Raw genomic sequence first — 27,672 nt, 5'->3', positions numbered from 1 at the left:
TTCGGCGGGGCTCAGGCAGGGCTGTGTGGTGGGTGCGGCTCGCACGCCCTGCGAACTTCCTGCTTTGCTCTCTCTCTCTCTCTCCCCCCCCGTCCATCTGTCTCCATCGCCTGTCTGCGGGAAGAGGGGAGGACGCCTGGGCCTCCTTCCCCAGGCTGGTGAGCACGGTGGGGCCAGGCTGCGCTCGCTGCCTTGAGTGCCCTGGGCGGGTGCACGCTGTCTCCCTCCGCCGGGCTGTGACCTCTGTCTTCCCTCGACCCCCACCCCCAACCCCCGCACCGCGCTGTCGGAGTGAACTGTGGTGGTGCCGTGTCATGTGAGTGCCTGGCGGCCCACTCTGTGCTCACCGCTGTCTCTGGTTCTCTCCCTCTCTCTGCCGCGGCCACAGAGGCTGGCTGAGCAGCAGCGGGCAGAGGAGCGGGAGCGGCTAGCCGAGGTGGAGGCCGCGCTGGAGAAGCAACGGCAGCTGGCCGAGGCGCACGCCCAGGCGAAGGCGCAGGCAGAGCGGGAGGCCCAGGAGCTGCAGCGGCGCATGCAGGAGGAGGTGGCGCGGCGGGAAGAGGCGGCGGTGGACGCGCAGCAGCAGAAGCGAAGCATCCAGGAAGAGCTGCAGCACTTGCGGCAGAGCTCGGAAGCGGAGATCCAGGCTAAGGCCCGGCAGGCGGAAGCCGCGGAACGCAGCCGGCTGCGCATCGAGGAGGAGATTCGCGTGGTGCGCCTGCAGCTGGAGGCGACCGAGCGCCAGCGGGGTGGGGCCGAGGGCGAGCTGCAGGCGCTGCGCGCACGCGCGGAGGAGGCCGAGGCGCAGAAGCGGCAGGCGCAGGAGGAGGCGGAGCGCTTGCGGCGGCAGGTGCAGGACGAGAGCCAGCGCAAGCGGCAGGCGGAGGCGGAGCTGGCCCTGCGCGTGAAGGCGGAGGCCGAGGCGGCTCGAGAAAAGCAGCGGGCCCTGCAGGCGCTCGAGGAACTGCGGCTCCAGGCCGAGGAGGCGGAGCGGCGCCTGCGGCAGGCCGAGGCCGAGCGGGCCCGCCAGGTGCAGGTGGCCCTGGAGACGGCGCAGCGCAGCGCGGAGGCGGAGCTGCAGAGCAAGCGCGCCTCCTTCGCGGAGAAGACGGCGCAGCTGGAGCGCACGCTGCAGGAAGAGCACGTGGCTGTCGCGCAGCTGCGGGAGGAGGCGGAGCGGCGGGCGCAGCAGCAGGCAGAGGCCGAGCGGGCCCGCGAGGAGGCGGAGCAGGAGCTGGAGCGCTGGCGGCTGAAAGCCAATGAGGCGCTGCGGCTGCGGCTGCAGGCGGAGGAGGTGGCCCAGCAGAAGAGCCTGGCGCAGGCGGAGGCGGAGAAGCAGAAGGAGGAGGCCGAGCGCGAGGCTCGGCGCCGCGGCAAGGCAGAAGAGCAGGCCGTGCGGCAGCGGGAGCTGGCCGAGCAGGAGCTGGAGAAGCAGCGGCAGCTGGCGGAGGGCACTGCCCAGCAGCGCCTGGTGGCGGAACAGGAGCTGATCCGGCTGCGGGCTGAGACGGAGCAGGGGGAGCAGCAGCGGCAGCTGCTGGAAGAGGAGCTGGCCCGGTTGCAGCGGGAAGCGGGGGCGGCCACCCAGAAGCGCCAGGAGCTGGAGGCGGAGCTGGCCAAGGTGCGGGCCGAGATGGAGGTGCTGCTGGCCAGCAAGGCGCGGGCCGAGGAGGAGTCCCGTTCCACCAGTGAGAAGTCCAAGCAGAGGCTGGAGGCCGAGGCCAGCCGCTTCCGGGAGCTGGCGGAGGAGGCCGCCCGCCTGCGTGCCCTGGCCGAGGAGGCCAAGCGGCAACGGCAGCTGGCAGAGGAGGATGCGGCGCAGCAGCGAGCGGAGGCGGAGAGGGTGCTGGCCGAGAAGCTGGCCGCCATCGGCGAGGCCACGCGGCTTAAGACTGAGGCGGAGATTGCGCTCAAGGAGAAGGAGGCGGAGAACGAGCGCCTGCGGCGGCTGGCAGAGGACGAAGCCTTCCAGCGGCGGCGGCTGGAGGAGCAGGCCGCCCAGCACAAGGCGGATATCGAAGAGCGGCTGGCGCAGCTGCGCAAGGCGTCGGAGAGCGAGCTGGAGCGGCAGAAGGGGCTGGTGGAGGACACACTGCGGCAGCGGCGGCAGGTGGAGGAGGAGATCCTGGCGCTCAAGGCGAGCTTTGAAAAGGCGGCCGCCGGCAAGGCGGAGCTGGAGCTGGAGCTGGGGCGCATCCGCAGCAGTGCCGAGGACACGCTGCGCAGCAAGGAGCAGGCGGAGCAGGAGGCCACGCGGCAGCGGCAGCTGGCGGCCGAGGAGGAACAGCGGCGCCGCGAGGCGGAAGAGCGTGTGCAGAAGAGCCTCGCGGCCGAGGAGGAGGCTGCGCGGCAGCGCAAGTCCGCCCTGGAGGAGGTGGAGCGGCTCAAGGCCAAAGTGGAGGAGGCGCGGCGCCTGCGTGAGCGCGCGGAGCAGGAGTCGGCTCGGCAGCTGCAGCTGGCGCAGGAGGCCGCGCAGAAGCGGCTGCAGGCGGAGGAGAAGGCGCACGCTTTTGCGGTGCAGCAGAAGGAGCAGGAGCTGCAGCAGACGCTCCAGCAAGAGCAGAGTGTGCTGGAGCGGCTGCGGGGCGAGGCGGAGGCGGCGCGGCGGGCGGCCGAGGACGCGGAGGAGGCGCGGGAGCGGGCCGAGCGGGAGGCGGCGCAGTCCCGGCGGCAGGTGGAGGAGGCCGAGCGGCTGAAGCAGTTGGCCGAGGAGCAGGCGCAGGCGCGCGCGCAGGCGCAGGCCGCGGCGGAGAAGCTGCGCAAGGAGGCGGAGCAGGAGGCGGCGCGGCGGGCGCAGGCGGAGCAGGCCGCCCTGCGGCAGAAGCAGGTGGCCGACGCCGAGATGGAGAAGCACAAGAAGTTCGCCGAGCAGACTCTGCGGCAGAAGGCGCAGGTGGAGCAGGAGCTGACCGCGCTGCGGCTGCAGCTGGAGGAGACGGACCACCAGAAAAGCATCCTGGACGAGGAGCTGCAGCGGCTGAAGGCGGAGGTGACGGAGGCCGCCCGCCAGCGCAGCCAGGTGGAGGAGGAGCTCTTCTCCGTGCGCGTGCAGATGGAGGAGCTCGGCAAGCTGAAGGCGCGCATCGAGGCGGAGAACCGCGCGCTCATCCTGCGTGACAAGGACAACACGCAGCGCTTCCTGCAGGAGGAGGCCGAGAAAATGAAGCAGGTGGCGGAGGAGGCCGCCCGGCTGAGCGTGGCGGCCCAGGAGGCGGCCCGGCTGCGGCAGCTGGCGGAGGAGGACCTGGCGCAGCAGCGCGCCCTGGCCGAGAAGATGCTCAAGGAGAAGATGCAGGCGGTGCAGGAGGCCACCCGCCTCAAGGCCGAGGCCGAGCTGCTGCAGCGGCAGAAGGAGCTGGCGCAGGAGCAGGCCCGGCAGCTGCAGGAGGACAAGGAGCAGATGGCCCAGCAGCTGGCCGAGGAGACGCAGGGCTTCCAGCGGACCCTGGAGGCGGAACGGCAGCGGCAGCTGGAGATGAGCGCCGAGGCCGAGCGCCTCAAGCTGCGCGTGGCCGAGATGAGCCGGGCCCAGGCCCGCGCCGAGGAGGACGCCCAGCGCTTCCGCAGGCAGGCCGAGGACATCGGGGAGAAGCTGCACCGCACCGAGCTCGCCACACAGGAGAAGGTGACGCTGGTGCAGACGCTGGAGATCCAGCGGCAGCAGAGTGACCGCGACGCCGAGCGCCTGCGGGCCGCCATCGCAGAGCTGGAGCGCGAGAAGGAGAAGCTCAAGGAGGAGGCCAGGCTGCTACAGCTGAAGTCCGAGGAGGTACCGGCCCCGCCCCACGGGCGCACGTGGGCGGGCCCCGGGTGGGGGCCTGCTCTGCGGCCGGCTCGCCGGCCTCCCTGACTGTGCCCTCCCCTCCCCCTCCCCCTTGCAGATGCAGGCGGTGCAGCAGGAGCAGCTGGTGCAGGAGACGCGGGCCCTCCAGCAGACCTTCCTGTCGGAGAAGGACAGCCTGCTGCAGCGGGAGCACTTCATCGAGCAGGAGAAGGCCAAGCTGGAGCAGCTCTTCCAGGACGAGGTGGCCAAGGCGCAGAAGCTACGGGAGGAGCAGCAGCGGCAGCAGCGGCAGATGGAGGAGGAGAGGCAGCGGCTGGTGGCCAGCATGGAGGAGGCCCGGCAGCGCCAGCATGAGGCCGAGGAGGGCGTGCGGCGCAAGCAGGAGGAGCTGCAGCTGCTGGAACGGCAGCGGCAGCAGCAGGAGAAGCTGCTGGAGGAGGAGAACCGGCGGCTGCGCGAGCGGCTGCAGCGCCTGGAGGAGGAGCACCGGGCCGCGCTGGCGCACTCGGAGGAGGTGGCCGCCTCGCAGGCCGCGGCTGCCAAAGCCCTGCCAAACGGCCGGGTCGCCCACGACGGCCCCGCGGCCGAGGTGGAGCCCGACCACGCCTTCGACGGCCTTCGGCGGAAGGTGCCGGCCCAGTGGCTGCAGGAGGTCGGCATCCTGAGCGCCGAGGAGCTGCAGCGGCTGGCCCAGGGCCGCACAACCGTGGCCGAGCTCGCTCAGCGGGATGACGTGCGCGGCTACCTGCGCGGCCGCAGTGGCGTTGCCGGGCTGCTGCTGACGCCCAGCGACGAGAAGCTGAGTGTGTACGCGGCCCTACGGAGGCAGCTGCTGAGCCCGGGCACGGCTCTCATCCTGCTGGAGGCCCAGGCTGCCTCGGGCTTCCTCCTGGACCCTGTGCGGAACCGACGGCTGACCGTCAACGAGGCCGTGAAGGAGGGCGTCGTGGGCCCGGAGCTGCACCACAAGCTGCTGTCGGCCGAGCGCGCCGTCACCGGCTACAAGGATCCCTACACCGGGGAGCAGATCTCCCTCTTCCAGGCCATGAAGAAGGACCTCATCGTGCGGGAGCACGGCATCCGCCTGCTGGAGGCCCAGATCGCCACGGGCGGCATCATCGACCCGGTGCACAGCCACCGCCTGCCCCTGGACGTGGCCTACCGGCGCGGCTACTTCGACGAGGAGATGAACCGCGTCCTGGCGGACCCGAGCGACGACACCAAGGGCTTCTTCGACCCCAACACGCACGAGAACCTCACCTACCTGCAGCTGCTGGAGCGCTGCGTGGAGGACCCCGAGACGGGCCTGCGCCTGCTGCCCCTCACGGATCAGGCTGCCAAGGGTAGGGAGCTGGTCTACACTGACTCGGAGGCCCGGGACGTGTTCGAGAAAGCCACCGTGTCCGCACCATTTGGCAAGTTCCGGGGCAAGACGGTGACCATCTGGGAGCTCATCAACTCAGAGTACTTCACGGCGGAGCAGCGGCGGGACCTGGTGCGGCAGTTCCGCACGGGCAAGGTCACCGTGGAGAAGATCATCAAGATCGTCATCACGGTGGTCGAGGAGCACGAGCAGAAAGGGCAGCTTTGCTTCGAGGGCCTGCGCGCCCTGGTCCCTGCCGCCGAGCTGTTCGAGAGCGGGGTCATCGACCGCGATCTCTACCGCCAGCTGCAGCAGGGCGAGCGTTCGGTGCGAGAGGTGGCCGAGGTGGATGCCGTGCGGCGGGCCCTGCGGGGCAGCAACGTCATTGCTGGTGTGTGGCTGGAGGAGGCGGGACAGAGGCTGAGCGTCTACGAGGCCCTGAAGAAGGACCTACTGCAGCCCGAGGCGGCGGTGGCCCTCCTGGAGGCCCAGGCCGGCACCGGGCACGTCATCGACCCCGCCACGAGCGCCCGGCTCACCGTGGACGAGGCGGTGCGGGCCGGCCTGGTGGGGCCTGAGCTGCACGAGAAGCTGCTGTCGGCTGAGAAGGCCGTGACCGGCTACAAGGACCCCTACTCCGGGCAGAGCGTCTCCCTGTTCCAGGCCCTGAAGAAGGGCCTCATCCCCAGGGAGCAGGGCTGGCGCCTGCTGGATGCCCAGTTGTCCACAGGTGGCATCGTGGACCCGAGCAAGAGCCACCGTGTGCCCGTAGACGTTGCCTGTGCCCGGGGCTACCTGGACGAGGAGACCAGCCGAGCCCTGTCGGCGCCCGAGGATGAAGCCAAGACCTACTGCGACCCCGGCACACGGGAGCCGGTCACTTACGGCCAGCTGCAGCGACAGTGCCGGCCCGACCCGCTGACGGGGCTGAGCCTGCTGCCGCTCTCGGAGAAGGAGGCCCGGGCCCGGCGGGAGGGACTCTGCTCCGAGCTGCAGGCTCGCGAGACCTTTCAGAAGACTGCCGTTGAGGTCCCCGTGGGCAGCTTTAAGGGCAAGACGGTGACTGTGTGGGAGCTCCTCAGCTCTGAGTACTTCACGGCGGAGCAGAGACAGGAGCTGGTGCGGCAGTTCCGCACGGGCACCGTCACCGTGGAGAAGATCATCAAGATCGTCATCACCATCGTGGAGGAGGTGGAGACCGTGCGCCAGGAAAGGCTGTCTTTCAGCGGCCTCCGCGCCCCGGTGCCGGCCAGTGAGCTCGTGGCTGCCGGCGTCCTCAGCAGGGCCCAGTTTGAGCAGCTCCAGGACGGCAAAACGTCCGTGAAGGACCTGTCAGAGGTGGACTCTGTGCGGACACTTCTCCGCGGTAGCGGCTGCCTGGCCGGCATCTATCTGGAGGACTCCAAGGAGAAGGTGACCATCTATGAGGCCATGCGGCGGGGCCTGCTCAGGCCCAGCACGGCCACTCTGCTGCTCGAGGCCCAAGCGGCCACCGGCTTTCTGGTGGACCCTGTGAGGAATCAGCGCTTGTACGTCCACGAGGCCGTGAAGGCGGGCGTCGTGGGCCCCGAGCTGCACGAGAAGCTGCTGTCTGCCGAGAAGGCCGTCACCGGCTACACGGACCCCTACTCCGGCGACACCATCTCCCTCTTCCAGGCCATGAAGAAGGGCCTGGTCCTTAGGGAGCACGGCATCCGCCTGCTGGAGGCCCAGATCGCCACGGGCGGCATCATCGACCCGGTGCACAGCCACCGCCTGCCCGTGGACGTGGCCTACCGGCGCGGCTACTTCGACGAGGAGATGAACCGCGTCCTGGCGGACCCGAGCGACGACACCAAGGGCTTCTTCGACCCCAACACGCACGAGAACCTCACCTACCTGCAGCTGCTGGAGCGCTGCGTGGAGGACCCCGAGACGGGCCTGCGCCTGCTGCCCCTGAAAGGAGCCGAGGAGACGGAGGTGGTGGAGAGCACGCAGGTGTACACGGAGGAGGAGACCCGCAGGGCATTCGAGGAGACGCAGATCGACATCCCTGGCGGCGGCGACCGCGGCGGCTCCACCATGTCCCTGTGGGAGGTGATGCAGTCGGACCTGATCCCAGAAGAGCAGCGAGCCCGGCTCATGGCGGACTTCCGGGCCGGCCGGGTGACCAAGGAGCGTATGATCATCATCATCATCGAGATCATCGAGAAGACCGAGATCGTGCGCCAGCAGAACCTGGCTTCCTACGACTACATCCGCCGCCGCCTCACGGCCGAGGACCTCTACGAGGCCCGGATCATCTCCCGCGAGACCTACGGCCTCCTCCGGGAGGGCGCCAAGAGCCTCCGAGAGGTGCTGGAGGCGGAGTCGGTCTCACGCTACCTGTACGGCACGGGCTGCGTGGCTGGCGTCTACCTGCCGGGCTCCCGGCAGACGCTCACCATCTACCAGGCGCTGAAGAAGGGGCTGCTGAGTGCCGAGGTGGCCCGGTTTCTGCTGGAGGCACAGGCGGCCACGGGCTTCCTCCTGGATCCCGTGAAGGGCGAGCGGCTGACCGTGGACGAAGCCGTGCGGAAGGGCCTGGTAGGCCCCGAACTGCACGACCGGCTGCTCTCGGCCGAGCGGGCCGTGACCGGCTACCGGGACCCCTACACGGAGCAGACGATCTCGCTCTTCCAGGCCATGAAGAAGGACCTGATCCCTGCCGAGGAGGCCCTGCGGCTGCTGGACGCCCAGCTGGCCACGGGCGGCATCGTGGACCCGCGCCTGGGCTTCCACCTCCCCTTGGAGGTGGCCTACCAGCGCGGCTACCTCAACAAGGACACGCACGACCAGCTGTCGGAGCCCAGCGAGGTGCGCAGCTACCCGGATCCCTCCACGGACGAGCGCCTCAGCTACACGCAGCTGCTCAGGAGGTGCCGCCGCCACGAGACCAGCGGCCAGCTGCTCCTGCCGCTTTCGGACGCCCGCAAGCTGACCTTCCGCGGCCTGCGCAAGCAGATCACGGTGGAGGAGCTGGTGCGCTCGCAGGTCATGGACGAGGCCACGGCGCTGCAGCTGCGGGAGGGCCTGACCTCCGTGGAGGAGGTCTCCAAGAACCTGCAGAAGTTCCTCGAGGGCACCAGCTGCATCGCCGGTGTCTTCGTCGACGCCACCAAGGAGCGGCTGTCCGTGTATCAGGCCATGAAGAAGGGCATCATCCGCCCCGGCACGGCCTTCGAGCTCCTGGAGGCGCAGGCGGCCACCGGCTACGTCATCGACCCCATCAAGGGGCTCAAGCTGACTGTGGAGGAGGCCGTGCGCATGGGCATCGTGGGCCCCGAGTTCAAGGACAAGCTGCTGTCGGCCGAGCGCGCCGTCACCGGCTACAAGGACCCGTACTCGGGGAAGCTCATCTCTCTCTTCCAGGCCATGAAGAAGGGCCTCATCCTGAAGGACCACGGCATCCGCCTGCTGGAGGCCCAGATCGCCACGGGCGGCATCATCGACCCCGAGGAGAGCCACCGGCTGCCCGTGGACGTGGCCTACAAGCGCGGCCTCTTTGACGAGGAGATGAACGAGATCCTGACCGACCCCTCGGACGACACCAAGGGCTTCTTCGACCCCAACACGGAGGAGAACCTCACGTACCTGCAGCTCATGGAGCGCTGCGTCACGGACCCCCAGACGGGCCTGCGCCTGCTGCCCCTGAAGGAGAAGAAACGGGAGCGGAAGACGTCCTCCAAGTCCTCGGTGCGCAAGCGGCGTGTCGTGATCGTGGACCCCGAGACGGGCAAGGAGATGTCCGTGTACGAGGCCTACCGCAAGGGCCTCATCGACCACCAGACGTACCTGGAGCTGTCCGAGCAGGAGTGCGAGTGGGAGGAGATCACCATCTCCTCTTCCGACGGCGTGGTCAAGTCCATGATCATCGACCGCCGCTCAGGCCGCCAGTACGACATCGACGAGGCCATCTCCAGGAGCCTCATCGACCGCTCGGCGCTGGACCAGTACCGCGCCGGCACGCTCTCCATCACCGAGTTCGCCGACATGCTCTCGGGCAACGCTGGTGGCTTCCGCTCCCGCTCTTCTTCCGTGGGGTCCTCCTCCTCCTACCCCATCAGCCCCGCCGCCTCCAGGACCCAGGCGGCCTCCTGGTCAGACCCCACCGAGGAGACCGGACCCGTGGCCGGCATCCTGGACACGGAGACGCTGGAGAAGGTGTCCATCACGGAGGCCATGCACCGCAACCTGGTGGACAACATCACCGGGCAGCGGCTGCTGGAGGCCCAGGCCTGCACGGGGGGCATCATCGACCCCAGCACCGGGGAGCGCTTCCCCGTCACCGATGCCGTCAACAAGGGCCTGGTGGATAAGATCATGGTGGACCGCATCAACCTGGCCCAGAAGGCCTTCTGTGGCTTCGAGGACCCGCGCACCAAGACCAAGATGTCGGCCGCTCAGGCCCTGAAGAAGGGCTGGCTCTACTACGAGGCAGGCCAGCGCTTCCTGGAGGTGCAGTACCTGACGGGGGGCCTGATAGAGCCCGACGCGCCGGGCCGTGTGCCCCTCGACGAGGCCCTGCAGCGTGGCATGGTGGACGCCCGAACCGCCCAGAAGCTGCGAGACGTCGGCGCGTATTCCAAGTACCTCACCTGCCCCAAGACCAAGCTCAAGATCTCGTACAAGGACGCGTTGGACCGCAGCATGGTGGAGGAGGGCACGGGGCTCCGGCTGCTGGAGGCCGCCGCCCAGTCCAGCAAGGGCTACTACAGCCCCTACAGCGTCAGCGGCTCCGGCTCCGCGGCCGGCTCGCGCTCCGGCTCGCGCACCGGTTCCCGGGCTGGCTCCCGCCGCGGCAGCTTTGACGCCACGGGTTCCGGCTTCTCCATGACCTTCTCCTCCTCCTCCTACTCTTCCTCGGGCTACGGCCGCCGCTACGCCTCAGGGCCCGCGTCCTCCCTGGGGGGCCCCGAGTCCGCGGCGGCCTGACCCGCTGCCTGCACCCCTGCCCTCCCGCTCTGCATGTGGCCAGGTTCCCTGCCCAGGCGTTGGGGTCTTTAACGTTTCAAAGGTGTCTTCCTCCCAAGCGGTGCCTAAAGTCTAACCAAAAAGAGCAGACTAATATATTAATGATCTATCTGCTGTCCAGACAGCCTGCGTCCCAGGGAGGCGGTCAGGGAGGGAGCTGGTGCAGACCCGCTGACCAGCTCATCCCCCAGGCCTCCCTGCTCCTGTCTACCTGCCACTCACCACAGCCAGGTGCCTTGGAGGGTCCCGGGCCCGGCCCCAAGCCCGGCCCTCCTAGCCCTCCCATCTCTCTAGAGGGTATCGTCTGGGCAAGGTTCCCCACCCCCCCCACCCGCCGCCCCGCCCCAGCCCTGCTCGCTGGGCTCACTGACACCCAACCACTGATCCTAGCCGCCCGGGGGAGCGGGGTCGGCCCCGTCGCTAGCAGGGCCCTCGGAACCAGCTTCTCTTCCTGTTTCCAGGACTGATTTCCTTGCTCGGTGGGCCTTGCTGGGGAGGGAGGGGGTCCGGGGTTAGTCATCTCTTTTCCAGCCTGCCCCTGGGAAGATGAGGGTCCAGTCTACAGAACCAGCTGGCCCGGGCCAAGCCTCTCCCGCGCCCGGCCCGCGCCCGGCCCGCGCCCGGCCCCTGCCCAGCTGCAGGCGCCGTCCCCAGCCCCTAGCCCCTGACACTGTCCCGAGACCCCAGGCGTCCGGCTTCAGCCTTCCAGCCTCAGTCCCTTAGTAAGTGCCTTCGGTGTCCTCCCTCCACCCCAGGCCCCGAGGACCCAGACCTGGGGTGGGAGACAGACCCTCCCGGTGACAAGACTCCCCACCGGCCCAGCTCCCGGGCGTGCCAGCCCCGGGGCCAGGCTGGGTATGGCCGGGGCTTCTGCAGGACTCTGCTCCCCCGTGGGTCCCCCCTGGGTGCTTCCTGCCTGTCTGTCCGCGACAGCCTCACCTCCTTGTCAGGCCCGGGCACAGGCAGCCCAGCCCAGTTCCCTCCCCTCTTGTTCCATCCAGCCCCTGGCCTCGGTGGCTTCCACCCCTGCCTCCACTCTCTGATGAAGCTTTGCATGTTCCACTAACCCAGGCAGGCGGCGGGTGGAGGCGCCGGGCTTCGGCTGCCTCCGTGAGGGCAGAACACTAACCCGACCACGGGTGAGCCTGCAGCGCTCACCCCAATAAAAGCAATTCCAACCTTCCTGTGGGTCCTGCGTGGTTTTCTCATCCCCGGGTCGGGTGTGTGCTGGGGGCGGGGTGGATCAACGCTGCAGCCCCAGGCTCTGAGCTTGGCCGGGCATCTGGGCCAAGGGCAGGGGAGCAGGGCCTCCGTGACCGGCCTGAGGCCTGTGTTTCCAGTACTGAGCAGAGGGCAGGGCGGAGGCTTGCTCGCGTACGGTCCTCAGCCCCTGCCGCTCGTCCCGCCGATGGCCTGTCACTCCGCCGGGCCCACACACCCAGTTCGCAGGCGGCGCTGCCGAGGGGGGTCCGTGCTCTCCCGTCAGCCAACGTTGCCTGTGCCCCTCACGGCCCATCCTTCGGAGGGAGCCCGGGTCAGCTGGTTCGGTCAGCAGAGGTTAACGCCGCAGGGAAGGCCGTGGTCGCGAGCCTCGGCGGCTGGACGGTGAGCGAGGCATCAGGGTCTCTGCTGCGGTCCTCCCGCCCCCGTCGCCCCAAGTCCACACACCGCTCCTTACGTCGGGCTCGTCCGGCCTCCCGGGTTCTCTCTGGGGAAACTCGCGAGAGGAGGCTGCGCGGGGCCGGCCGCAGCCCTGCTGAGCCACTCGCCCTGAGGCCACGACGGAGGCCCACCTGCCTGCTCTGCCCAGGGTGGGGGCGGCTGACCGAGAGCCTCGTCTTTGGGGCCCGAATCCTGGCCATCGTGTCCTTGCCGGGCTCCGCTCCTTTCCCCGCTGCCTCATACGGCAGAAATAACCAAGACCCCCACCGGGATGGGATCCGGAACAAGGAGTCTCCGTGGCCAGGTGGCGGGGTCTTCCTCCTGGGGACCGGGACTGGCGGCTCCTCACCCTGACGTGGCAGGCTCGCTCCCGGTGGGTCTCTGGGGTATGGTGGGCTGGCCACTGCTTCTACTCCTTGTTCCCGGACTCCTGTCTCCGCCCGCGGGGCCCACGGACTCCGGGTAAGGCCCATGTCCTGGGGGATGGCGCCCCAGTTCCGCCAGGCCGGCAGCCTCTGCCGGGCATGCCGTCCCCTGCGGCCCCGGGCCCTGCCGCACACCCTTGCCGTAAGGGGGCCTGAGCGCCGTGGCGATGTCCCGCCGAAGTCCACCCCGCAGGCCTGAGCGTGGCACCTGGAACGTGAGTCGGAAGCGACGGATCCCCCACTGGCCGGCCGGCTCTGGGGTCTCTGCCGCCGGGCTGACGTGCAGCGTCACACGGCACACGGGAGAGCAGCGGGGCTGGCCGGGGAGGGGAGCTGTGTCGTCGGCCCGTGCCGGGCCCATCTCCACATCTGGGCATCGGGTCGCGAGCCTGTGTGAGCCCCGGTGGCCGGTGAGCACCTGCCAAGCTGTCCTGTCCACCGGTGGCTCGGTGGGCGCCAGCATGCGGCAGGAGACCACGCTCCTTGTCCCCCAGCGCCTCCTTTCCGCAACCCCCGCCCCGTCCTGGGCCCCTCAGGCCCCGAGCAGCCAGCCACACCATCCTGCCGCCGGCCGAGAGCCCCCGTGCCCCCACCCCCACCCCCCCGCCACTGTGAGGGGGTCTGTCCGTCCCAACGTGCCACGCCGGCCGTCGCGAACCAGGACCGGGCTTTGTCCTCCATCATCTCGCCGGTGGGAGCCTCCGTAAGGCCAACAAGCCGACCGAGGTCACGTTCCTGGTGTGTCAGCTGGTATCTCAAATTCACAGAGGCCGACCGGGCGTAGGGCTTTTTCCTTAGAGGCAAGAAAGGGGAGGCTCAGACTTTGTCCGTTGCCTTGGAGAGGGCGTCCCAGCATGCCTGAGGAGAGGACGTCCCAGCGTGCCCCAGGCTCCTTGGAGAGGACGTCCCAGCATGCCCCAGGCTCCTTGGAGAGGACGTCCCAGCATGCCCCAGGCTCCTTGGAGAGGACGTCCCAGCATGCCCCAGGCTCCTTGGAGAGGACGTCCCAGCATGCCCCAGGCTCCTTGGAGAGGACGTCCCAGCATGCCCCGGACTCCTTGGAGAGGACGTCCCAGCATGACCTAGGCTCCTTAGGGTATCCCAACATGCCTGAGGAGAGGATGTCCCAACATGCCCCAGGCTCCTTGGAGAGGGCGTCCCAGCATGCCTCAGGCTCTTTGGAGAGGATGTCCCAGCATGCCCCATACTTCTTGGAGATGGTATCCCAGAATGCCCCAGGAGAGGGTGTCCCAGCATGCCCTAGATTCCTTGGAGAGGATGTCCCAGCATGCCCCAGGCTCCTTGGAGAGGATGTCCCATCATGCCCTAGGCTCCTTACAGTATCCCAACGTGCCCGAGGAGAGGGTGTCCCAGCATGCCCCAGATTCCTTAGAGTGTCCCAACATGCCCAAGGAAAGGGTGTCCCAGCATGCCCCAGACTCCTTGGAATAGAATGCCCCAGTGTGTCCCAGACTCTAGAGATGAACTCCCAGTGTGCCCCAGGCTCCTTGGAGAGGACGTCCCAGCATGCCCCAGATTCCTTGGAGAGAATGTCTTAGCATACCCCAGGAGAGGATGTCCCTGAATGCACCCAGACACGCATCAGATGCTCCTGAGTGCACGTGTCTTACCAGGGCATTCAGAATACTTGCCACTTCCTGCTTATTAGGCCTGCGGAGGTTATCAGCGAGCGGACGGTTGTGTTTTTCTGGGCATTGGTCAGTCTACACTGGGACAGAGCCACAAAGCTGACGTGGTCCAGAGCAAAGCGCACATATTGTTCATCTCACACGGGCATCTCAAACTGTCGGCAGGGCCGGTCCTCCTGAGCCTTCTCCCTGGCGTGTGGGGGGCGTCCCCTCCCCGTGTCTTCACATGGTCTCCCTCCCAGTGCCCGTCTGTGCCCCTGGTCACCCCTTCTTGTGGGGACACCAGTCAGCCTGGATCGGGGGCCCCAGGGCCCTCCTTTACCTCAGTCACCTCCACAAAGGCCCGCCTCCGAGTACAGTCACCCTGCGGCCCTGGGGGTGGGACTCAGCAGGTGGCTGGGGACACGGCTCAGCCCAGCACGTGACCGTGCGTCGCGCCCTTCCCTGCTCCGTCTGCTCCCACTCCCCGTGCACCAGCTGCGCTGCGAAGACGCCGGGGCTGGGAACACCCACCCGGCAGCCCGCAGAGTGAGTCCTGTGGCCCGCCGGCCAGTGGGCACTCTACCCGTGGAGTGTGCCTCCTGCGACCACACCTGGCACCACGTCTCTGGTCGCTTCCCCAGAAGCAGAGCCTGTGACGGTGACTCACGTGCGTCTGGAAGCCTGCTGTCGGGAGAGGGTGTGAAGGCAGCCGGGGAAGCGGTGCGCTCAGCTCGAGTCGGGCCGTAGTCTGATACCCAGGGGTGCCCAGGAGTCCGGATTTCACCAGAAAGGTGCCTTCTCCAGCGACAGGGGTCTGAGCGGCTACCCCCACACCAGCCGTTGGCCGCGGGCCGCCCTCGGGGAGGGGCGGGTGGTCCCGGGCATCTCTGCGCCGGCAGCTTGGCCAGCCCCGGGCGGCCCTCCGGCTCAGGGGGCTTGTGCGAGTCTGCAGCCCTGGAGGGGGGCACGCCGGCCCCCGAGAGGGGGGTTGAGCGGCTCGCCGACGGCATCTGCTGTAACAATGACGGTTTTGCAGCAGCAGCGGCGTGAAAGACCCAGATACCCCGAAAGACCCTCCCGCCACAGATTTCCTGGGCAAAACCCAACACGTGCCTGCTCGGGTACCGGGGTCACGACCCAGCAGAGGAAACCCGCGGCGGCCGCCGCCGCGCACCTGAGCCATTTGCTGGCCCAACGCCTCGGGCTCGGACGGGCCCGCGGCGCAGGAAACGAGGATGTGGACCTGCCTGAGCAGAGGCTCTGTGTGAGATCTGGGTCCTCAGGGGGCCACGCGAAGTGGAAACGTAGGCCAGAGAAGTCCTGCGCACCGGCAGACGGCGCCAGAAGGGAAACCCACCGACTCTGCCTGGACCCTGCAGGAAAACTTTCCGCTGGGCATTTAGAGTTCAGGTCTCCCCCGGCACACTTGGGGGAACCGCACGCAGAGGAACGAAGTCAACGTGGTCCCAGATGGGTTACGAGCTGATACCTGGCACGAGCCGACACAATCTTCTCTGGAGGTCTCGTCCCCCAGGGCCTCACAGGACGCCCAGGGGAAAAGCCCAGGCCTTCAGACGTGATCTCACAATTCAAACTTTAGAGGACGAGGGGCACCCGGGTGGCTCAGTCGGTTAGGCGTCCAACTCTTGGTTTGGGCTCAGGTCATGATCTCGCAGTTGGGGAGTTCAAGCCCCACATCGGGCTGGGCCGGAAGCGCTGAGCCTGCTTGGAATCTCTGTCGCCTCTCTCTCTGCCCCTCCCTGGCTTGCTCTCTCTCTCTCTCTCTCTCTCTCCAAACAAATAAATAAACATTAAAAAAATTTAGAGAATGAAAACAGTGCTCCTGCTGGATGGAGTCCAGACAGGAGACGGGGTGGGAAGAGCTTAACAAAGGGATCCTTTATAAAGATGTGGGCAGGGGAGGCGGGAGGCGGGCGGGGGGGGGGGGACCGAAGGGGAGCTCCTCTGACCCGCCAGCCAGCGCTTGCAGCTGCTGCCTCAGGCTGAAAACCGCCAAGCCAGTTTCCGTAGACCGAGTGTCTCCTCTCCCTGTTTCCTAGAGTGTTTTTCCTGCTGGTTATTTGCCTGGTTCTGTCAAGTCCCCAGGTGACGCTATGACAAATTCATGGTCAAAACAGCTGACCCCCGTCAGGGAACGTGCAGTCGCCTGGAAGTTCTGGAAGCCCAGTGATCCTCACACAGGCTGCCGGCGGGCACGGCCTGGTCGGGCAGGCAGTCAGGCTGTCCCACGCCACTGGGCTCCGGGAGCAGGTAACTCTCCCCCGTGCTAGGGACGGTGGAGGCGGGCCCGGACAGGGCCCAGAGCCCCCGGGACATCTGGGTGTCACGGTGGAGGGAATGAGGCAGTGCGGCGCCCCCTGGCCTGAAGCGGAGCCCATCAGTCGTGGGGGGATGCCCTGTGGGGACCGTGCTCGCTGACAGCGCAGGGCCTGGCGTGGAGGGGGGAGGCCCGCGGGCGGGGGCGGCTCCACACGCCCTGAGCCCACGGGGTCCGGCTGAGCGTCTCCCCGGGCAGCTCCGGCACACGTGGGTGGGGCCTCGGTGGCAGCACTGGCGTGCCCTACTTGTGCACAGGCGGGAAGGACCCAGGTGTCCTCTCCCCTAAACTCTCACCCCTTCCCGTTCGCCCTCCGGGGTCCGGGGACGGCACCGTGCCCACGCTCAGCATGACTGAGCCGTCCTCGTTTGCTGGGGCCTCAGCGGATTCCAGCTGACCCCTGTGTTCTGCCTGTCCCCTCTCTCCCGCAGTGCCCACCCTGTAACTGGCCGCGCCGTGAGCCCGGACCGGGGTCGGGGGAAGGGGGTTAGCTGCCAGTTCTCCTTCCAGGCGGGGAGCCCATCGGCTTGTCAGGTGCGGTTGCCTGGGGCAGAGGGCAGAGTCCCCGGGGAAGCGTGTCCTTGGGCTCCAGGCCCCAGCGGCATCAGCTCCTGTCTCAACAGCACGTCTAGGAGGCACCTGTTAAAGACCCAACGTGCATCAAGGGAGCGGCACCCAAGCTAGGCAGGGTGGCAGGCCACATGGGGCACCCACGTCCAGGAGGACGGCAGCCGATCTCGTGGCTTCCACAAAGCTTGTCCCCAGAAGGGGTGGGACTTCTGTGACCTGCCGAGAAGGGGCTTCTTGCTCTAGTCTCGGGATGTGAGACTTTACAATATTAGAAATAGGTCTGGAAGATGGGATGATGCATGTATCAGCCAAGCAAATAGCGGCTTGAATCCATAAATTAGAAAAAAAACCCGAATTGCTCAACTTCAGAGGATACTGGGAACTAACTTATTATATATGTTTTAAAATTGACTGGGGTGCCTGGGTGGCTCAGTCGGTTGAGCGTCTGACTTCGGCTCAGGTCATGATCTCATGGCTCATGAGTTTGAGCCCCACGTCCGGCTCTGTGCTGACAGCTCAGAGCCTGGAGCCTGCTTCGAATTCTGTGTCTCCCACTCTCTCTCTCTGCCCCTCTCCCACTCGCTCTGTCTCTCTCTCTCTAAAAAATAAATAAAAACATTAAAAAAAATTTTAATAAAAAAAAATTTCCCAAACTGGATGAAAGACGTGAATATAAGCATCCAAGAGGCTCAATGACCTCCAACTTAAGAGGAACTCAGAGACCCAAGCTGAGACACAGCATAATCGAAACTCCAAGAGCCAAACACAAAAAGAAAAGTGAAAGCAACAGGAGAGAAGCAGTTCATCGCACCCAAGGGATGCTCAGTGAGATAATGAGCTGATTTCTCACCAGAAACTTTGGAAGCCGGAAGGCCGTGGGCCTATATATCCAAAGTGCTAAAAAGGAAAAAGAACGTGTCAACCACGAGTCCCATTTCCACCAAAAGGGTCCTTCAAGAGTGAGGGAGAAATGAAGACATTCCCAGATACACAAAAACTGAGGTGGTTCTTTACCACTAGACCTGCACTGAAAGCTCCAGGGAGTTCTGTGGGACACATTAACAAAATAAAGGACCCCCCCTCACACACACACACACACACACACACACACACACACGTGATCATCTCAACCGATGCAGAGAAGAGAGCGTCAGACAAAAATCAACACCCTTTCATGATAAAAACCCTCAACACGCTGGAAATAAAAGAAAACTATCTCAACATAATAAAAGGCGTAGTTGGAAAACCCATAGCACACATCATACTCAATGGTGAAATACTGAAAGCTTTTCCTCTAAGACCAGAATGAGGCAAAGATATCTGCTCTTATCGTTTCTCTTCATCTAGCCAAAGCAATTAGACAAGAAAAAGAAAGAAAAGGCATCCAGATTAGAAAGGAAGAACTCAACTTATCTCCATTTGCAGATGATAGGATCTCATCTGTGGAAGAGCCTAATGGTTGCACAGAAACCCCAGTTAGAACTGGTAAATGCGTTCAGTAAAGGAGCAGAACACGAGGTCAACACACACACATTAGTTGTGTTTCTATAGACTAGTAATGAACGATCTGAAAAAGAAATTACAGAACAATCTCATTTACACAGCATCAAAAAGAATAAAATAATCACAAATTAACCAAGGAGGTGAAAAGCAAGGCAAACTAGAAGTTTTTGTAAAAGAATTAGAGACAGTGCAAACAAATGGAAACACATTCACGTTCACGGGTTGGAAGACTTAATATCGTGAAAACGTCGATACTACCCAAGTGATCTACAGATTCAGTGCAATCCCTGTCAAAATCCTTAGGACAACTTTTGCAGAAACACAAGACTCATCCTAAAATTAGATGAAACCTCAAGGGGACCCAAATAGCCAAAACCATCTTGAAAAAGAAGACCGAAGCTGGAAGGATCACACTTCCTGATTTCGACACATACTAACCGACCTACTGTGATCGAGATGACATGCTATTGGCATAAAGCCAGGTATACAGACCAAAGGGACAGAATAGAGAACCCAGAAATGGAGCCTCGGATATATGAACAAGCGATTTTTGACAAGGAAGCTAAGACTATTCAGTGGGGAAAGGACAGTCTTTTCAACGTACGGTGTTGGAAAACTGGGCGTCCACATGCTGGAGAATGCTGTTGGAGCCTTAGCTCACATCACGTGCAAGAATTAACTCAAATTGGATCCGAGATTTAATTTTAAGACTGAAAACAACAGGGGCGCCTGGGTGGCTCAGTCAGTTGAGCGTCCGACCTTGATTTCATCTCAGGTCATGATCCAGGGTCGTGGGATCGAGCCCCCGTGTTGGGCTTTGCACTGGGCACGGAGCCTGCTTGGGATTCTCATTCTCTCCCCCCTACCACACGTGCACGTGCTCTCTCTCTCTCTCTCTCTCTCTCTCAAAAAAGAAAAAGACAGAAAACAGTAAAGCTTTTAGAATGAAACATAGGACAAAAGATGCATGACTTTGGATTTGGGAGCGATTTCTTGGTTGTGACAGCAAAAGCAGAGGCAACAGAAGAAAAAATAAACAGGGGCCCCGGGTGGCTCAGTCGGTTAAGCGTCCGACTTCAGCTCAGGTCATGATCTCACGATCTGTGAGTTCAAGCCCTGTCGGGCTCTGGGCTGTCAGCTCAGAGCCTGGAGCCTTCTTCAGATTCTGTGTCTCCCTCTGTCTCTCTCTGCCCCTCCCCCACTCATGCTCTGTCTCTCAAAATATGAATAAATGTTAAAAAAAATAAAAAAAGTGTGCAAACATGTTTTAAAAAAAAGAAAAAGGAAACAAATCGGACTCCATGAAGATTAAAAAATTTTTGTCCATCAAAAGGCATTAGCCACAGAGTAAGAAAAGGCATTAGCCACAGAATGAGAGAAAGTATTTGCAAGCATAGCTCTGATGAAGGATTACCATCCAGTATATGTACAGCACTTACTTCGACAACAACAACAACAACAACAACAACAACCCGGTTCAATGACGGGCGTAGGACACGGAACAGACATGGCTCCGAAGACACGCAAATGGCCAATAAGCACGGGAAAAGGTGCTCGACGTCACTGAGCATCAGGGGCGCGCAAATCAAAGCTATGATAAGACGCCGCCTCACACTCGTGAGGAGGATCACTATCAAAAAATAAAAACGAAGAAAATAAGCGTCGGCGAGGACGTGGAGTGACTGGAGCCCCCCCTCGGGCGCTGTTGGTGGGCACGTGACATGATGCCACCGCTGCGCCAAACGGTGTGGCGTTTCCTCGAGATACTGATAATTACCACATGACCCCGCAGGTGTACTTGTGGGCACATGCCCCAAAGAATTGAAAGCAAGGACTCGAGTAGGTTTTTTGTGCAGCCACGTTCACGGCGGCAACATTCACGGTAGCTAGAACACGGAAGGAAGCGTGCATGAACGGACAAGCAAAACGCCGTCCGTCCTTACACTGGAACATGATGCAGCCTTCAAAAGGAAGGGGATTCTGACACGTGTACCGCGCGGGTGAACTCGGAAAACACGACGCTGAGTGAAGTAAGCCGGCCGTGAAAGACGAAGACTGTATGAAATCCACTTGTGTGAGGCGCGTGGTCAGAATTGCAGACAGGAAGTGGAAGGGGGGTTGCCGGGGGCCGGGGGAGGTGACAGTTCGGAGTTAGGGCTTGCTGGGTATTGTTTCAGTTGGACAAGATGAAAAGAGTCCTGGAGAAGGACAGGGCGAAGCCTGCACGTTACGCATGGAGGTGACGCCACAGGAGCGTCTGCTTAAAAATGGTTAAGATGGTAACTCTTATGGGTTTTTTTAAATGTTTATTTTGAGAGAGAGTGTGTGTGGAGGGGCAGAGAGAGAAGGAGAGAGAGGGAGAGAGAGAGGATCCAAGCCGGCTCTCCACTGTCAGCACAGAGCCCGACGTGGCGCTCGAACCCGTGAGTCCCGAGATCGTGACCTGAGCCGAAATCAAGAGTCGGTGCTTAACCGACTGAGCCACCAGGCACCCCGATAGGTTTTATGTGATGTGTATTTTACCACAATAGCAAAGAAAGGAAAAGGGAATAAATTATTAAAAATTGGAAGTAAGATAAACATCCAAGAATCGAGAATCACGCGATCGGAAGGAAACAAAGAGTCAAGCGCGTATCCTGCTCTTCCCACCCAGACCAGATCTCCCGGCAACCGCAGCGGGAGAGGGGGCTTCTCTCCAGAGAAACACTCTCGCTGATGAACAGAGGTCGACCCGGTGAACCTCCTGACGCACGCACAGACCGCCAGCAGACTTGTCAACCCCCCAGCCCGCTTCACCCAAGTCTCGATCCGAGACATTTCAGGGCCTTCTGGGGAGCCACGCCCACCCTCACGGCCACCAGGACCCCTGGGGGGGGGCACAGAGCGGCAGTGGTGGGTGCTAGAGCAGGGCCGCCGGCCTTGAGCGCCACCCCCAAGGGGGCAGCCACACCCTGGGGGACGCTAGCTTAAGGAACCATAAGCCAAGTGGAGAGAGAGGACAAAAGCCGGGCTGCGGGGGGAAGCCTCCTTTCCTTACCCTGCCGAGGAGAGGGGGCTTCTCTGGTGGGTCTGGACTGCGGGCCGGGGAAGTGTGGGCCTGCCCCTCACCTCTGTGTGCTGAGCTGCTGGTCCCACTCACCCGTGCACCCCTCACGTCCCCTCAGGAAACCGAGATTCTCGGGGCGCCTGGGGGCTCAGTTAAGCATCCGACTTCGGCTCAGGTCATGATCTCACGGTTCATGAGTTCGAGCCCTGCATTGGGCTCTGTGCTGACAGCTCGGAGCCTGGAGCCTGCTTGGGATTCTGTGTCTCCCTCTCTCTCTGCCTCTCCCCCACTCACACCGTCTCTGTCTCTCAAAAATGAATAAACATTAAAATATATATATTTTTTAAAGTAATGGATGGGGGCACCTGGGTGGCTCAGTCGGTTAAGTGCCTGACTTCAGCTCGGGTCACGATCTCGCGGTTTGTGGGTTCAAGCCCCGCATAGGGCCCTGTGCTGACAGCCCGGAGCCTGGAGCTGCTTCGGATTCCTTGTCTCCCTTTCTTTCTCTCCGCCCCTGCCCGTGCTCTGTCTCTCTCAAAACTAAATAAACATAAAAAAATAAAATAAAATAAAGAAAGAAACTGAGATTGTACGTCTTTGAGAACGAGGGCAATGAACCCAACATAAAATCTACATCAGGGTTGAGTTGAGAAGGCTCACATTGTGGGGACTTCACTCCACCGGGTCCTCTTCTGTCCCACTCCTTTGTCTTTGTGACCTGCCCTGGCCAGGCCAGGAGGAGGACAGTGGCTGTAAGAGCATGACCTCTAAGGGGGCAGCATCATGTCACGGACGTCCTTCTTGATGTAGACAACTGTTGATTTTCATTACGCTGTGTTCTAATTACGGTTTCATGGTCTCCGACCACGTCTGTGGCAAAGGTCCGGAGCTACTCTGAGAATCTCCCAGCAGATGGCAGCAAAGTGTCTTGTCCTAACAAGAGTCAGCCTCCGTCCGGCTTTCTGACCCGAGTCCCTCTGTGAGGCTGCCAACACGCGGCTCCCGAGGAAGAAACGGTCCAGAACCGGAGGGTGTTCGTGGCCTGAGACCATCACAAACGACCTGTGCTTCTCGACACGTGGGCGCTCACGTGACGGGGTGCCGAGCGGCGCGAGCCCTAGAGGACATCAAGCAGAGGCGGTGGCCTTGGCCCCGACCCTGCTCAGACACAGACTTCAGATCTCCAAGACAGCCACCACACCAGGGAGTTGGGGGAAACTTACTGAACACATTCTCTTCCAAATGGTGAAACTGGGGGCCACCTAGAACCTTGTTATCTTATATGTAACATTCGAGAGATCGTGCTTCGTTTTCATCTCCGCTTCGGCGTGAAAACCACCAGGGGCTGAGTGAAGGTGGGGACACGGTGTATCTTAGTGGCCGTGGCGAAGACACACGTGCACGTTGGTGGTGATATTGAGCATTAGAACTTTGTTTTTAAGTTTACTTATTTGTTTCGAGAGAGACAGAGAGAGAGAGCGTGTGCGAGCACAAGTGGGGGAGGAACTGAGAGAGGGGGAGAGAGAATCCCACGCAGGCTCCACGCTGCCAGCAGAGCCCCTCGCAGAGCTCCATCCCGTGAGCCACGAGATCACGACCTGAGCCGAAACTGAGGGCCAGACATTCAACGGACTGAGCCACCCAGGCACCGCTAGAGGTTTGTTTGAAAGTTTGAAAAACAAAAAAATAAGAGTCTATGCTGTGGAATAGACACTGTATTAAAAAATATTTAGGTGAGGGTCACCCGAGTGGCTCAGTCGGTTGGGTGTCCGAGTCTTGATTTGGGCTCAGGTCACGAGCTCGACAGTTTGTGAGACTGAGCCCCGTGTCGGGCTCTGCATTGGCCATGTGGAGCCTGCTTGGGATTCTCTCTCTCTCTCTCTCTCTGCGCCTCCCCCTGCTCAAGCACACTCTCTCAATAAATAAAGAAAGAAACATTAAAAGGAATATTTAGGTGATTTGCTATCAACTGCTCATACACAGTCCTCTTCCATTTAATGTCAAAAACCTATTCCTAAAAATTAGACATTCTCCACAAAAATGTCAGTTGAGAATCAACTTTATGATATAACTAAGAACCGGCAGAATACTTCCGTGTAAGTAACACACTTACGTATAACTGAATGTAAAACGCTAAACACTTCACTTCCTAAACACAGTGATGGTCAAGGATGTTAACGAACCCGTCAGCAGGAATGTGGTTTCTTTCAGCCCCAGCCGTGTCCCCAGCGCACACACACCCATCTGTTTATCCTCGAGCAAAACACGTTCACGCGACTACAATCATCTACCCATTGTTTCTGAGATGGAACTCAAGATTGTCCCACACGTTATTCTCGTAAAGTTCTTTTACTCATTCGGGAGGACATAAATATAAAGTGTTCCTGTATAAGTATTGCTAGAAAGAAATTTGAGAGACCCACATTCTCTAAAAGTGTAAGCATTGGGGCGCCTGGGTAGCGCAGTCGGTTAAGCGTCCGACTTCAGCCAGGTCACGATCTCGCGGTCCGTGAGTTCGAGCCCCGCGTCGGGCTCTGGGCTGATGGCTCGGAGCCTGGAGCCTGTTTCCGATTCTGTGTCTCCCTCTCTCTCTGCCCCTCCCCCGTTCATGCTCTGTCTCTCTCTGTCCCCCAAAAAATAAATAAACGTTGAAAAAAAAATTAAAAAAAATAAATAAAAGTGTAAGCATTAAAGGCCCAGAAGTCTTCAGCGTCAGGAATGTCGCCTTGTAGCTGTCCTGTGGGCTGCGCCTGTATCAGGTGCCGCTTTTGATGAGGCAACGTCTAGATTCAGAAGACCATCTGAACCACTGTTCACCTGGGGCAAGGCGAATATTTTTTATTTTGCAGAAATCAGCAAAATTCGGTAACATGATGCCAGACCATTTATGCAGAAAACAATCACTAATACCAAACAATGTTACTCATTATTTAGAAGATAAACTACAAAACTGAGTAATTAAAATTACGGTAGATGGGATAAGTAGAAGTATGATGATTTTCACTGAAGTGAATATTCATCAACTGCTCCACCCTCCCGGGAACGTGGGGTGGGGGGGGACGGTGGAGGGTTTGCACTGCCCGGTCCCCTTGCGGTCTGGTGGGACCATATGACTGGTGTTGGCTAATGAGGTGTGAGAGGGAGTGCCATGCGGCATCCTCATACCAGAGCATTTAATTGCCAGAGTTCTCTTTCCCTCAGCCCGGAAGACCAGAAATATTCCAGAAAATGGTCATTTCATCAACCTGGGTCCTGAAATGAAGATGGCAACTCACTTATTATGAGCGAGACTAAATTCACAGAAAGGAAGTGGGAAACACCCTAAGTATCCATCGATGGATAAATGGATAAGCAAAATTTGGTATGTACATACAAGGGAATATTATTCAGCCTTTAAAAAGAATGAAATTCTGGTAAATGCTACGATTTGGATGAACCTTGAAGTCCTGATACTATGTGGAATAATCCAGACACAAGACTGTAGGATTCCACTTATACGAGAGGCCTAGATAGTTAAATTCATAGAGGCAGAGATGGAACAGTGACTATCGGAGGCTAGGGTTGGGGGGTACATGGGAGTTATTATTTAATAGATGCGGAATTTCATTGAGGGATGATCAAAAAGTGGAGACGAATGGTGGCGACAGCTGCGTGACATCGTGAAGGTTCTCAACGCCACTGAACCGTACGCTTCACAATGGTTAAAATGGGAAATTTTGTTTTACATATTTTAGCACAATATAAAAATTTTTATTTTTTTATTTATTTTTTAAAATAATTTTTTAAAGTTTTATCCACGTAAGTAATCTCCATACCCAATGTGGGGCTCAAACTCATGACCCTAACATCAAGAGTCACATGCTCTTCTCACTGAGTCAGGCAGGAAGTCCTAATATATTTTTAAAAGAATCAAATAGAGGTGCGCCTGGGTGGCTCAGTCGTTGAGCGTCCGACTTCAGCTCAGGTCACGATCTCGCGATCTCGCAGTCCGTGAGTTCGAGCCCCGCGTCGGGCTCTGGGCTGATGGCTCAGAGCCTGGAGCCTGCTTCCGATTCTGTGTCTCCCTCTCTCTCTGCTCTTCCCCGTTCATGCCCTGTCTCTCTCTCTGTCTCAAAAATAAGTAAACGTTAAAAAAAAAAAAAACATTTAAAAAAAAAGAATCAAATAGAGGGACGCCTGGGTGGCTCAGTCAGTTAAGTGTCGGACTTTGGCTTAAGTCATGATCTCACAGTCTATGAGTTCGAGCCCTGCATTGGGCTCTGTGCTGACAGCTCGGAACCTGGAGCCTGCTTCAGATTCTGGGTCTCCCTCTCTCTCTGGCCCTTCCTCTCTCACACTGTCTCTATCTCTCTCAAAAATAAAGAAACGTTAAAAAAAATTCACTCTAGGGATTTGAAATCAAATTTGAGCAAGCAGAAAAAAGAATCATTGAATTTGAAGATGTATCAATTGAGATTATCTAGTCTTAGAAAGAAAAATAAAGAAATGAACAGCGTCTCAGAGACCTGAGACAACTACCCAAAGTAGAATGATGTAATCAAAAAAGAACAAGTCAACCAAGAATTCTATATCCAGCAAAATCATTCTTAAAAAATGAAGAAAAGCTTAAAACATTCTTAATAATAATAAACCAAAGAGGGGAGAGTTTGTTGTTAGTGGATCTGACCTACAGGGAATACTAAAGCAAGTCCTTTGGGCTGAAGTAAAAAGGCACTAGACAATAATTCAGATTCACATGAAGAAATTCAGAACACCAGTACAGCTATGTGCAAAGATAAATACAAAAGACAGCATATGAGTAGTTTTTGTTTACAACTGCTTTTTTTTCCTCCCTGACTTATAGGACAGCTACAGAAGCAATGTAAATCTAAGTTGATGCTCACAAAACATATGGAAATTGTTTTATAACATCTTATAATGATATAAGTGTCACTCAATCCAGAAGACACGATATTTATAAACATATATGCACCCAACGACAAAGCCTCAAAATACATGAAGCAAAAACTGACAAAACGTTTAAAGGGAGAAACTTACAATTTAACAATAATAGTTGGAGCTCTCGCCTTTTTCCCACCGTCGTGGTGTGTGCGGTTGACTGTTCCTCGCCATGTTTTCTCACAAGACTTTCAGGATTAAGCGATTCCCGGCCAAGAAACAAAAGCAGAATGGGCCCATTGCCCAGTGGATTTGGATGAAAATTGGCAATTAAATCAGGCAGAACTCCAAGAAGGGGCATTGGAAAAGAACCAAGCTGGGTCTCTAAGGGATCGCACATGAGACGGCACACATACTTATGCTGCATGAACGTCACATGTTCCTGTCCGTTGGCTCTGTAACATCCCTACTACCTGAATAACAGACATGTTTTACCAGGGAAATACCCTTTAATACCCAAATTTCATAATGGATAGAACAATTAGATAGAAGATCAGCAAAGAAAGAGAAGACATGAAAACCACTACAGGCCAACTAGACCTAACAGGCATAATAGAACTTTCCACCCGACAACAAAAGGATACACAATCTTCTCAAGTGTACGTGAAACATTCTCCAGGACAGACCGTATGTTAGGCCATACAATAGGCCTCAGTAAATTTAAAAGGATTGAAATCATGCAAAGAATATTCTCTGACCAAAACAGAATGAAATTACAAATCATCAGAAAGAAAGAAATTTGGAAAATTCACACTTCTGTGGAAATTAAACAACACACTCCTAAATTACTAATGGTCAAAGAGGAAATTCCAAGGGAAATTAGAAAGTACTTTGAAAAGACTAAAAACAAAAACACAACATACCAAAACTTATGGGATACAGCAAAAGCAGTGCTCAGAGAAATTGATATCTTTCAACACCTACACTGAAAATAACAAACACCTCAAATTAATAAACTAATCTTTCACCTTAAGAAGGTAGAGAAGAGTAAACTAAACTCAAAGCAGGCAGAAGGATGGGAATAGTAAAGATTAGAACAGAAACAGAGAATAGAAAAACAGTAGGAAAAAAAAATCAATGAAACCAAAAGTTGGTTCTTTGAAAAGATATAAACAGGTGCGCCTGTGTGGGTCAGTCAGTTGAGAGTCCGACTTCAGCTCAGGTCATGACCTTATGGTTGGTGAGTTCGAGCCCCACATCAGGCTCACTGCTGTCAGCCTGTCAGCACAGAGCCCACTTCAGATCCTCTGTCCCCCTCTCTCTGCGCCTCTCCTGCTTTCACTCTCTCAAAAATAAATAAACATTAAATGAAAAGATAAATAAAATAGACAAGCCTTTAGCTAGACAGACCAAGAGGAAAAGAGAAGACTGAAATCACTAAAATCATGTATGAAAAAGGGGACATTACTACTGACCTTAC

The 27,672-nt window shown here is 59.5% G+C and overlaps 1 protein-coding gene and 1 pseudogene across 29 annotated transcripts in view; both read left to right on the top strand.

The window, feature by feature from the left end:
* Positions 1-11,321, top strand: part of PLEC (plectin) — a 56,016-nt gene extending 44,695 nt beyond the window's left edge. For all 29 annotated transcript variants that reach the window (XM_045050001.1, XM_045050000.1, XM_023248171.2 and 26 more), the window contains 2 exons: positions 389-3,769; positions 3,882-11,321. In XM_045050001.1, the coding sequence (XP_044905936.1) occupies positions 389-3,769; positions 3,882-10,100 (9,600 nt within the window). In that variant the 3' untranslated portion in view covers positions 10,101-11,321. The remainder of the gene's footprint in view (positions 1-388; positions 3,770-3,881) is intronic.
* Positions 11,322-26,108: 14,787 nt separating this feature from the next.
* LOC109496282 lies at positions 26,109-27,388 on the top strand (annotated as a pseudogene).
* Positions 27,389-27,672: the final 284 nt, after the last annotated feature.

This window comes from Felis catus, chromosome F2 (genome assembly GCF_018350175.1).
Source record: "Felis catus isolate Fca126 chromosome F2, F.catus_Fca126_mat1.0, whole genome shotgun sequence".
Classification (NCBI taxonomy): Eukaryota; Metazoa; Chordata; class Mammalia; order Carnivora; family Felidae; genus Felis; species Felis catus.
Note: the sequence above shows the minus strand (reverse complement) of the source record. Positions and strands in the feature narration are given on the sequence as shown.